The sequence below is a fragment of the Mizuhopecten yessoensis genome, unplaced genomic scaffold, assembly GCF_002113885.1.
Source record: "Mizuhopecten yessoensis strain PY_sf001 unplaced genomic scaffold, ASM211388v2 scaffold179, whole genome shotgun sequence".
Lineage (NCBI taxonomy): Eukaryota > Metazoa > Mollusca > Bivalvia > Pectinida > Pectinidae > Mizuhopecten > Mizuhopecten yessoensis.
Window position 1 is genome coordinate 172,506 of NW_018403417.1, and position 11,964 is coordinate 184,469.

At 34.9% G+C, this 11,964-nt stretch overlaps 1 protein-coding gene across 2 annotated transcripts in view; it reads right to left on the reverse strand.

Moving 5' to 3' along the window:
* LOC110457460 overlaps positions 1-8,091 on the reverse strand; it is a 123,828-nt gene extending 115,737 nt beyond the window's left edge. For both annotated transcript variants that reach the window (XR_002463694.1, XM_021508830.1), the window contains exons 1-2: positions 7,921-8,091; positions 222-470 (exon numbers count right to left, since the gene is read on the reverse strand). Coding sequence is in view for 1 of the 2 variants with exons in the window: in XM_021508830.1 (XP_021364505.1) it covers positions 222-470; positions 7,921-7,987 (316 nt within the window). In the remaining variant the exon portion in view is untranslated. The remainder of the gene's footprint in view (positions 1-221; positions 471-7,920) is intronic.
* Between the last annotated feature and the right edge of the window lie 3,873 nt (positions 8,092-11,964).

The following is an 11,964-nucleotide window of genomic DNA, read 5'->3' on the forward strand; positions in this document are numbered from 1 at the left end:
CTGTGGTGAAGCCTATTGGAACAAAGGTAAATGCTGTGGTGTAGCCTATTGCAGTATGGCTAATTGCAGGTTTTTATGAAAACTAAATCTAATAAGTCTACGCATTAACGATGTAATGAATTGTTTTTCTCGTACATGCTGATGTATATTTATACTAATGCAATGCTAGTCAACAACAACAACAACATTATAATTAATATATACCAACAGTATATACTTACGGCCACATTGCCATTCTGCATTTAAGTAAGCCGTACAGCTGTCTGAAGTAGTTCCGAACAGAGTGTCGCTGATAGTTAACGCTTTCGAGGTATGCCCATCGAGATGGAGCTGCAGCGTCGACAATACGTTCACGCTAGATGAAGAACATGTGTAATACGTCCCACTTGTCATGTCTATAAAGTAACCGGAGCTACAACTAAAGGTGTAAGAAAGGCCCTCATTCTGGTTCCCAGAATTAGCAGAATACACTGTAATAGAAAAGGGTCGGACTGTGATATAGCAAATGTATATAAAATGATACAGTTGATGTATATATACAATCATATAATAAATGTTTTATAACAGCAAAATGATGAAAACCCTGAAATAGAAAAAGGACAGGCTGTAATATAGTGGATGTGTAATCATGCCACAATTCAGTTGATCAATTTCGATGTTATATCTACTTAGAATACTCGTAGAATCAGCGTAGTATGCAAAAATGCTACTCACCTATTTATAAGAGAAACCATGATTTTAATGAAAATAATGCAAATAATATTATTTATTAAAAACAACAAGTATTACTGCATATGCAAACCATTGCTAAGTAAAGTATGTTGCACTCGTTAAAGGTTTTTGAAATGTGCTCCTAACAGTTGTGAACTTAATTTCAATCAGCAAATAAGCTAGTTTATTTTATATTCATAACAAACGATGTGTCATAAGGTTTTATGTTTAAGACTCTAAAATCAATGAATACTTCGTTAAACCCGCGTGACAGACCATATGGCCTTACTAACAAATTCGTATTCTCATGTTATTGAGGTAAAACATAACATGTTTGTCGTATTAAACCTCACTCTTACAATTGGTTTGATCATCACTATTTTGACAATTTACATATTGCCGTGTCTCGTAATCGAGATTTACGAAGGGAGGCGAGTCGTGGTGAACTCGGAGTTTGACAAACTTATTCGTGAGTATTCGGTGAAAGGTTCTGTTAATTTTTGGCGTCATAGACGCATGTTCAATAGAGCCACTTGAACTTGTTTCTTAACGACGGATGTCAATTGAATGTTGTGGATACGAGGAAATACTACCGCAGCGTAACGCTGGCGGCCATAAGGGCATGTGATGTTTACGTTGGGCTGTTTCGTTAGGGATCAACTGCGGCAGGTACAAATCTATTCTATATTGTTGTTTCAGTATTTCACCCTTGTAAGTAGTACATAGGATTATGTCGTGTATATATATGGTTGTGTCAGTGAAGTACACATCATACATGTCGTGTTTACTTTGTGTCGACCTAGTACTAAAGTGCAGATCTGAGAAGCCCAATATGGGTTTTGAAGTAATATATAACAGCCAAAACAGATATCCGGCTCGGGTGTTCTCCGTGACCTCGGATTGAACAATAGTGTCAAGGTCAGGTTTTACTTTGTAGGTGTTTATTTTTTATTCGTATGCTGGTTGGATTTACTACTGGATAATTGATATATTGAAACTTTTTATTGAGAGTTTATAAGGAAAGGCCATAGATTTCACTCATTTATATTTATGATCCCCTTTCCATAGGGGTTAAGATCAATTCTAAGGTGTGACACGGTTCAAAAAGCAACAATTTGAGATGTTTTTTCTTTTTTTTTAAATTCTGGTTTCCTTGGATGAGGGTTGTGACCGATAAAGTCTCTTATTGGAAGATGAAATAATAGCAAAGTGTTAGTGCCATGGGGCAAAATATTACTTGAGATGGTTGTCTCAAGTATGTTTGGTTCCCTTGGATAAGGGTTGTTACCAGTAAGTCTTTTATGGAAATAAAAGCAAACTGTTGGTGACTTGGGGCACATGCACGATTTGTTTTCTTGTATATTTATGTTCCCCATGAGGATAAGGGTAGGTCCTTAGTTGTTCAATGGATTTCTTTTCGACATTACCCCCTTTAACTTCTTAGTTCCAGTTTATGGACATTTGTATATATGTAGGGGCCCGAAATTTACTCACATTGTTTTTTGTTAATATTTGCTATCGTCTCTTGTGGGATAGCTCAAGGCATATATTGGGCTTGTCGTCTATTGAGGAATAAGCATATTACATTAGGAAAATGTTTTACCATTTGGTCTTGTGTTCCATGTATCTATCCAGGGAGGGCACTTGATTTGGTTTAAGATAAAGTTGTTTCGTGATAGGGATTATGCTGAATCGAGGGGGTCATGGGCCCATGCAAATTGCGAATAACTCCTCTTAATTTATTTATTTTATGAATTTTACATAATATGGTTCCTTTAATTTTTGTGAGAGACTGATATTGCTAGGATTGGCCATACCCTTTCAGCTCTAATACTTTTCCCCTGTAGTGATATTGGCAAGGGCTATAAGATGAATATTTTACAATCATTTCAGGGGGAAATGCCTAGGCAGCCACAGAATAAAACTACTGGACGGACCCCTCCCCGAAAGAGACGGAAGACGACTGAGGACGTTTTCCATGTAAATGTTGCTGAGTCACAGCAGCCAGTTCCAGCACCACTGGCCATGGTGACACTTGCGGGAGCAAACAGTCCTGTACCGCATATGGAGTCTGGGACATTGTCTGTCCTGAAAAACAATACCGCCCCTACTCCTGAGTCAACTCCAGTACCTCAGGCGACCATCGCCATGCCAGAGACCACCACATATTGTTCGATATTAGATTTTCAAGGTGGGTTGTAAGATGTAGGTATAACCAAGAGCCAGCCTTTCTCTATGGCTGGTCCTTCTCCCCTTCAAGGGTATCGGCTAAGTTAAAAGAAAAGATTTGGCCAGGGGAATTCATTGAATTGAGTCTCCTGCTCGATGACTAGACTGAGCCTGACTATTCCCTAAAAATGGGTAAGGACGGGATGGTCAGGATAGTCCCTGCAAAGAGTAAATCATACCTTGATATAGAGAGGTGGACATATGCCTTTGGTACTTTCCTCAGTTCTCCGCCTCAAACTTCTGGAGAAATTGGACGCTCTGGCCACATACTAAAATGTGTTCAGAAACATTGCATCTTGCAGGGGAAGTTAGGTATTTTTCCGATGTCAATTTCCGAAAATATAAGCAGGGATCACCAACTATGGCTTGACAGGTATTAGAGATTATATTGATGCCTCAACACTTCTGGGCTCTAAGACTTGGAAACCAAGAGCCATGGCCTACAGTGATATGCTGTATCGTCTCATTCATCTTTGCTCCAAGTACACTACCGTCTAAAATGAGGTCGAAACATAGTGATTCGGGACTAAAACCCTTACTGATGTGAATGAGTCGAATGTTCATACGTTGCATAGGACTAATTTCGTTTTTTGGGCAAAAACGAGTTCAGGACGCGTCTTTGAAAATGCCACATATTCGACTTGCATACGTAACCAAAGCTTGGACATAATCCAGCTACAGTGCAACTTCAATATGATGTCCCTCGTTCCATTTGCCATCTTATTGTCAACACATTTAAAAGGCATTTCCTTCTTTATCCTACAAAATATTTTATATGATCCCTTCATGTATTGCCGATCCTCTTCATAACGCCAAAATTTCGCTTGGAAAAAGGCGTTTTATTTATCTAGTAGAACAGTTAATTATAATTAGAATGAACACACACGAGGCACTCAGGTTTATGCTCAATACTTAACTTCCATGTTTTAATCTACGAAACCGATACAGTCATAGCCCGTGGTATTAGTTTAAAACTACATAACCGATACAGTCATAGCCCGTGGTTTTAGTTTTTATCTATAGAACCGATACAGTCTTAGCCCATGATTTTAGTCTAAATCTCCGGACGATACAGTAATTGTCCATGGTTTTAGTCTAAATCTACGAAACCGATACAGTTATTGTCCAAGGTTTTAGTCTAAATCCACGTAACCGATACAGTTATTGTCCGTGGTTTTATCCTAAATCTATGAAACCGATACAGTAATTGTCCGTGGTTTTATCCTAAATCTATGAAACCGATACAGTAATTGTCCGTGGTTTTATCCTAAATCTATGAAACCGATACAGTAATTGCCCGTAGTTTTATCCTAAATCTATGAAACCGATACAGTAATTGCCCGTAGATTAAGTCTAAATCCCTTTTTCGATTGGTTATTCAATTTCACAAATTGACCAAGAAACATAGGAATATTTTGTAAATATCGGGTAAGCTCTGATGCTATGAGTGGAAACTATCAGCGAATCAAAACGAAAGAATTAACCTTCAATAACTTTGACGGATAGACCAGAAACAGAATAGATACATACTAATGTTAAGTGGCGATGTTAATAGAAATAGTGACGTTACGGAGCGGAAACCTTTTATTGACTGGCGAACAGAGGTGCGAACGGACACCATGACACGACCTGTTTAAGTCGGGCGAATACAAAATTGTATCCGCATTTATGCTCTTTGTACTTTCAAACCAAATTTCGTGTGTCTTGCACAACAACATATCATGTTTTATTATTAATTCACACACTCCGTTGTTTCTAAATATTGTCACGACTGATTATAACAATACTCAGTCAAGTGCCTCACGAATGATTAAAGGTTATTAATTGTTGTACGCATCCGGTAACTAGACATTGTACTTGGCTTTACATATCACACAATGGTGTGTCGATGTCTCGGCACGAAACAATGATTAAACACAGACCATTGTACCAACACATTATAAAAGACTGTGATTGCAATTACATGTTGTAACGTTTAAAAGGGTTTAAGCACCTTTCCACGTTTGCTGTATTTTAAAATATGCTTTGAAACACTTACATAGATATTATATTTCTAACCTTAAGTACCACCAAAAAGTCTGCAAAAGATGAAATGTCAATAAGATATAGAAAATGTTTTTATTCGGGCTTTAAGTACGGCTCATAAAAATTTCAAAAACGCGGTTCATTACTTAGTACCAAATATTGGCAGTAGCGTTGTATCTGGAATTAGAATTAATTCTGGCATGGTATATATGAAATATAAATTTCATAATTGATTATACGTTGTAACCCTAACCTGTAAATGTGTAATGTTTTATAAACTTTGTAAGCATTTTTCCCCGTTTCGTTGTTTTCCTTAATGTTTCATTCTTTTTAAAAGGAACATTCTTAACACGGATTTTCCTTCCTTTTTCTTTTCGTATAATCGATGATCCCTTCTTACGGACCAAACAAGCAAAGCGGCCTCGTTGAACGATTTTTGAAGTCCTCTGACCGTTTATGATCACTAGCCCTCAACCACTGGGTCGCGGTCTCGAGGCATTCGTAGGTCAGTCGCCAAGTACTGATCACCTGTCAGTTTATTTATTTTTTCCGGGTACATCGGTTTTACGCCACCACAAAAACCTGGCACGTACTTAAATTCCTCTAGCTTTTAGAAAGTCGTTAGCAGAAACAAACTTACCAATATGATGCAGCTAATGCTTATTATTCTTTACGATTTGCATCGACTTACTAATACCTCAAATAGTTGTGCATTCTTACTACATACGACATGTATATACTTAAGTGATTACTCCTGTACAGTAATATGGGGCCAAAATGAACAATTTGATAATGTAAAATAAATATTAACGCGAAAAATAGTTGCCCCCTTGCTACAAAGTTCTTTGTCCTTCTGAAGAGTTACATTTGTTTCCACTAAACAAAACACTTTATAACAGAGATATTCACTTAAAAGTGTCGTAGCTTTGGTATTCACCCTTCAGACATGAATTATTTGCATTCATCTTGTTTACAATTACAAGACTTGTGCAGCATTCGTTTGTGATTTTATCTAGTTTATTTGTAGAATTGTCTAGCTTCTGTATTTTCCTTGAAAGTTTTATGGCGTGTGTAATCAATCATCTTTATAGTATTATTGGTTTTGTATTCACATTAAGAGTTGTTATTCATTTTTAATTTTTCTACATTTTTGAACTTACAGATTTTTTCTTCGTTTATTCACGTTTAAAAGCTATCATAGTTTATGTATTCATCTATAGGTTGTATGTTCACCTTTAAAACTCTAAAGATGATATATTCATGCATAATTACATGTATATTACATATAAATACCCTTCTTTTGAAAACAAATCTTATGTGAGATAGTCTACCTGTTCCCACAAGAACATATGTGTTGTATTTTTTTTAAAGACTGTACATGCAATTCATTATACCGGCCGGTTAATTTCTAACATATATAGCATAGTTGTAATTACAGATAAATCTTTTAATATTGCCTTTTGATGAAAGACTTCGAACTGACCAAAACGCAATAACAAGAGCAGTTTGCGCCTTCTCTTGAGAAACATACATTTTGTAAAAGGAACCGTCAGGGATTTTTTTATTTTGACATAAGCTGTAATTCAGCACAATGCGAATATTTTCCTCTATATATAGATTTTCAAGAAATTGTCAATATTGTACTGTTTATACAACAGTGCTATGTTATCACTGTACACTATACATTGATACAGTATTTCATGAGCATATAGCAAATAGAGATATACTTTAATATTAATAGCGCTATGTATGCAGGTTAATAGTATGTCTATACATTGTCTGTAACTATAAAGTATGATATTAGTACTTTGTGTAAGCGTACTGTAGGCATATACAAAGTTTAAAGTCGATATTACACTTTGGTAGGGAGTCGGTATAACGGGTATACTATTTCGTGCACAAAGTATACTGTCAATACCGTACGGTAAACATAAATCAAGTATATGGCAGTATTAAACTTATGTCAATATTCAATATATTTGCTATAATATATCAACGCATAGATATTGCATAATGTCATTACAGTCTGAATATAGACAAACATAATCATGTTAAATAACTGGACCATGTAAACAGGATAGTTTTAATGTATTATCAATACAACACTTTAGTTACATATATATCGATGTAGGATACTGTCATTACTGTATTGTTTAGATATATAGCACATACCAATAATTTCAGTGTATAAAATGATAGAGTAAGATATACACTTCGAATCTGCACGACGCTACACGATAACATTTCTTTTTCAAATAAAGAGTCAATAATATAATCCTGTTCAGGACTTGTGTATCACAGGTTACTTATTCCGTCTTTGCATATTGCAGAGTTATCTTCTCTTGTAAGCAGGTATTGATTGTTCCGTCATTGGTTTGTGTGAGAAAATGACGTCGTTTTCTCAAAAATTGATGACGTTACTCTCACAAACCAATGACGTAACAATCAATACCTGCTCACAAGAGCAGATAACTCTGCAATACGAAAAGACGGAATGTTGTATGTCATTACACGTTATTCTGAACATATTAAATTCATCATAAAATCTACATTTTTGTTAAAGATATGTATACGGCATAGTTACGTGTTTATTCTTTATATGTTATTATACATTAATGTGTTCATAAATCATGCGTACGAATGAATTTAAACATACGCTAGGAGACACGTTTTTAAATATCGTGACCACTGTTATGAACTTATCTTAAAGCTTAAAGTCAGGTGCTTTAAATATTTCACATGGACATATATCGATTGCACAGAGTAAACTGTTTCGATTTTATCATTAAAACATGTGATTAGAGGTTACCTTCTAATACTTAGATCAATACCTCGAACAAAAGTTTCTCATAATTTTACAACACAATAACATTTAATGTAATAATTCAATATGGCCGATCCCCAGTCGGCGAAATTTTATGCCGACATAGAATATATATTATAATATCTTCTTACCGTAAACATTGCTCGGAATGAATATCAGCCAGACACAGAGCAACGCTGCGGTATCTCTGATGGTCATCCTGGTATCTTGAGATGAAAACACTACATTTTCTTCATTTTGCAGCAGAATAAATAGTTTGTGTATCTTTCATATGAATCACCCCCTTGCACCAGGACAGGCAAGCCAAGAGACACATTAACACGTATTAGCTGGCATGAAATGTATATCACCTGATCAGCTTATTCAATCATTGGGAGTCACATTGTTTAAATGACCATTCGGTGATTTCGTACAATGACTGGTTCAGTATTTGGGATAGTCTAGATAGTTATATAGCATGACACCGCGACGAGTGTTACTGATACCTTTAAAAGACTTGTCGACTTAATGTAGTGATCCAGTTAGTATAGTTATTATGCGTATACAAATACTCTTGCTAGTGCCATATCTTATATGAATTTATGTATAATGTTAAATGATGATATTATATTAATTAACAAACATGACCGTAGAACTAGATATTCGATACTTTAAGTACTATCAAACAATGTATATCGATAAAAAATAAACGTGTTATCATGTATCTATCGCTTATAAATATTACCGTTTATAAGGATACAGCACATGTACTCTTAATTATATTTTATATATATGTTTGTTTGAATTTACTTGTTTGGAATAAATTTTCCAGTATATATATTAAAACAGCTGGTTGTATATACTAGTATACTTGTACCAATGTGTGTTCATAAATAAAGCTTACAAAGCTCAAAGAAATGTGATCCCAATCTTGGATAGACACACATACGCATAAGGTAGAACTCCTATTGTAAACCGTTGTCCGACAATTGGATTAAAATAACATAACAGTAGTTTGCTACCTGTTTTATTAAGGAGTATCGGTGACCATTCGGTGTAGTTATCTGATAGCAAGTTATATAAACAAAGTACACGAATTCACAAAATATTGGAAATATTGATAAAATTTCATGAGTTATACCATAAGGCACTGATGGATGTCTGACATATGTGAACAAACTATTTCATACAGATATGCAAATTTGTGGTAAAATTTGATATCAAAATGATATTAAAATTATCTTCAAAATAGTTGTTATTGTTACTCTTTTACTGTTGAGGGTAGACATTACGATCATAACAAAATAGTTATTGTTATTCTTTTTACTGTTGGGGGTACCCATTACGATCATAACAAAATAGTTATTATTGTTATTCTTTTTACTGTTGGGGGTAGACATTACGATCATAACAAAATAGTTATTATCGTTATTCTTTTTACTGTTTGGCGTAGACATTACGATCATAACAAAATAGTTATTATTGTTATTCTTTTTACTGTTGGGGATAGACATTACGATTATAATTGTTGGAAAAAAAGAGATTGTTTTATATAGTTATCTCCTGCGTTTCTTATTGCATACATTGTTATAGTATAACAATGGTTGACTACGTCAGCCAGTAGCGTGAACACCACCAACATTTATACCACTACATTAATGTATAATATCTATATAGGACACGGTTGATTACACCAGGAGCAAGCGGTTTAATACAGCATTCATGTTGCTAAATATAGCTGTAATTTGAACATTGATTTAAATTTGCAATTAAAGTAGTCTGCTCTGATATTCCGGTTATCTTTTCCCCTGTCAATTTACTGTCACCTTTTATTGATCAATGACAAAACTAACATTGTTTTCAATAACTGTTTTATATGAAGTAGTACATAAATAGAACAAAACATACTAAGTGTCGTAAAGTGAAATATTTGCTAACATTCAAATGTGAAAATAGTAATATTTATAACAAAAACAATAAAATAACTAGAGTATCATGTACCTTAATAGCTCATCCGGAATTTGATATTGATGCAATATAAAGCATGTTGATGTCCTTGCATGTTTATCAAACACGAGAGATATAAGCTGAAACAAGGGGTATATCCGTTGGGTCTTGCACATCCTTTGTTTATTTACAACATTCGAATTCACTTTGTCAGGGATGATCTGCGCCATATTTCCAACCTTTGGCCCTACTGAATGTCTGTAGGGGTAGGGGATTGACATCTTCCGTTTCCACATTACTACTATGCCGATAATCCTTTAGACTAAATGTGGTCAAAACCATTAAAGTGTTCTGGAATAATACCGTTTTAAACGAAGGGTTGATGAGCTTAAGATATACAGACGGATGGATGACGGACGACACACAACGGCATAAGCTCATCTGTCCTTCGAACCGGGTGAGCTTGTAAAACTAGGATTTTACAAAGGAGTAAAAATATAATATTTACGATAAGAGATATCATGACTTCTTTGCCAAACTTGACATATAAAACGATGACAATAACCACTCTTGCTCTGAATCACATAATCGCTAAAAAAATCAGTATCTCGAACCAAGGTTTAAAACAAAATGTTATAATTAATTTTAAACAAATAATATAGTATCGTTAAATGTTTCGATGTCACATATACCAGTTAATATGCAGTATCATCAGAGAATCATACCCAGCCAGGATATCAGCTATCAGAGTATCATACCCAGCAAGTATATCAGTCATTTGGGTATCATATCCAGCACAGATATCAGTTATCTGAGTATCATACCAAGCAAGGATATCAGTTATCTAAGTATTACACCCAGCATGGATATCAGTCATCTGAGTATCATACCCAGCACAAATATCTGTTATCAGAGTATCATACCCAGCACAAATATCAGTTATCTGAGTATCATACCAAGCACAAGTATCATTTATCTGAGTATCATACCAGCCCAGATATAAGTCATATGAGTATCATACCCGGGAAGGATATCAGTCATCTCAGTAGCATACACAGCCCGATATAAGTCATCTGAGTATCATACCCAGCACAAATATCCGGTATCTGAGTATCATACACAGTCCAGATATCAGTCATCTAAGTATCATACCCAGCAAGGATATCAGTCATCTAAGTATCATACCCAGCAAGGATATCAGTCATCTCAGTATCATACCCAGCAAGGATATCAGTCATCTAAGTATCATACCCAGTAAGGATACCAGACATCTTAGTATCATACACAGTCCAGATACCAGTCATCTCAGTATCATACACAGCAAGGATATCAGTCATCTGAGTATCATACACAGTCCAGATACCAGTCATCTCAGTATCATACCAAGTAAGGATACCAGACATCTCAGTATCATACACAGTCCAGATACCAGTCATCTCAGTATCATACCCAGCAAGGATACCAGACATCTTAGTATCATACACAGCCCAGATATCAGTCATCTCAGTATCATTCACAGTCCAGATACCAATCATCTCAGTATCATACACAGTCCAGATATCAGTCATCTCAGTATCATACCCAGCAAGGATATAAGTCATCTGAGTATCATACCCAACAAGGATATCAGTCATCTGAGTATCTAATTATTATACCTAGCATAGTTTCGTATCATAAAAAGCTCAGACTACAGTATTAAATGCTACATTTAACAAGAGCACACTCCTTGCTATTGAACTAATTTCAATATTGACAAAATAAATACATCACATTACTAATATATTAACTTGAATATACATATTTGATCCAAATTACTTTCTTTTTCATTTTTGTTCTCATATGATTAAATTTGAATTAAAGTTAGTATCTGTTAAATTAATTATATTGATTGATTTATGTTCGGTGACATAAAGAGATTTATAGAAAAGAGAATGTCCAATTACTATTTTACTGTTCAGGCCCTCTAAAGTCTCTGTAGTTTCTGTGATACGTGGACACCATGTGGATACTCAGACAAGGATCAAATATGTATATCTGTGTTTTCCCTTTTAGGAAGATTGTTTTGTGAAATTATCCTTAGCACTTTTGCAGAAAAGTATTATCATAACAAGGACATGATCAGTAACAAAATATATATAATAAAATAAACCTGAAGACAAATGAACACCGTTGAAACAGTTTTCCAATATACCTAAAGGAGTTAAAATCAATTTCACAAACATGATATAGTTAAATACTGTTTCCTCGTG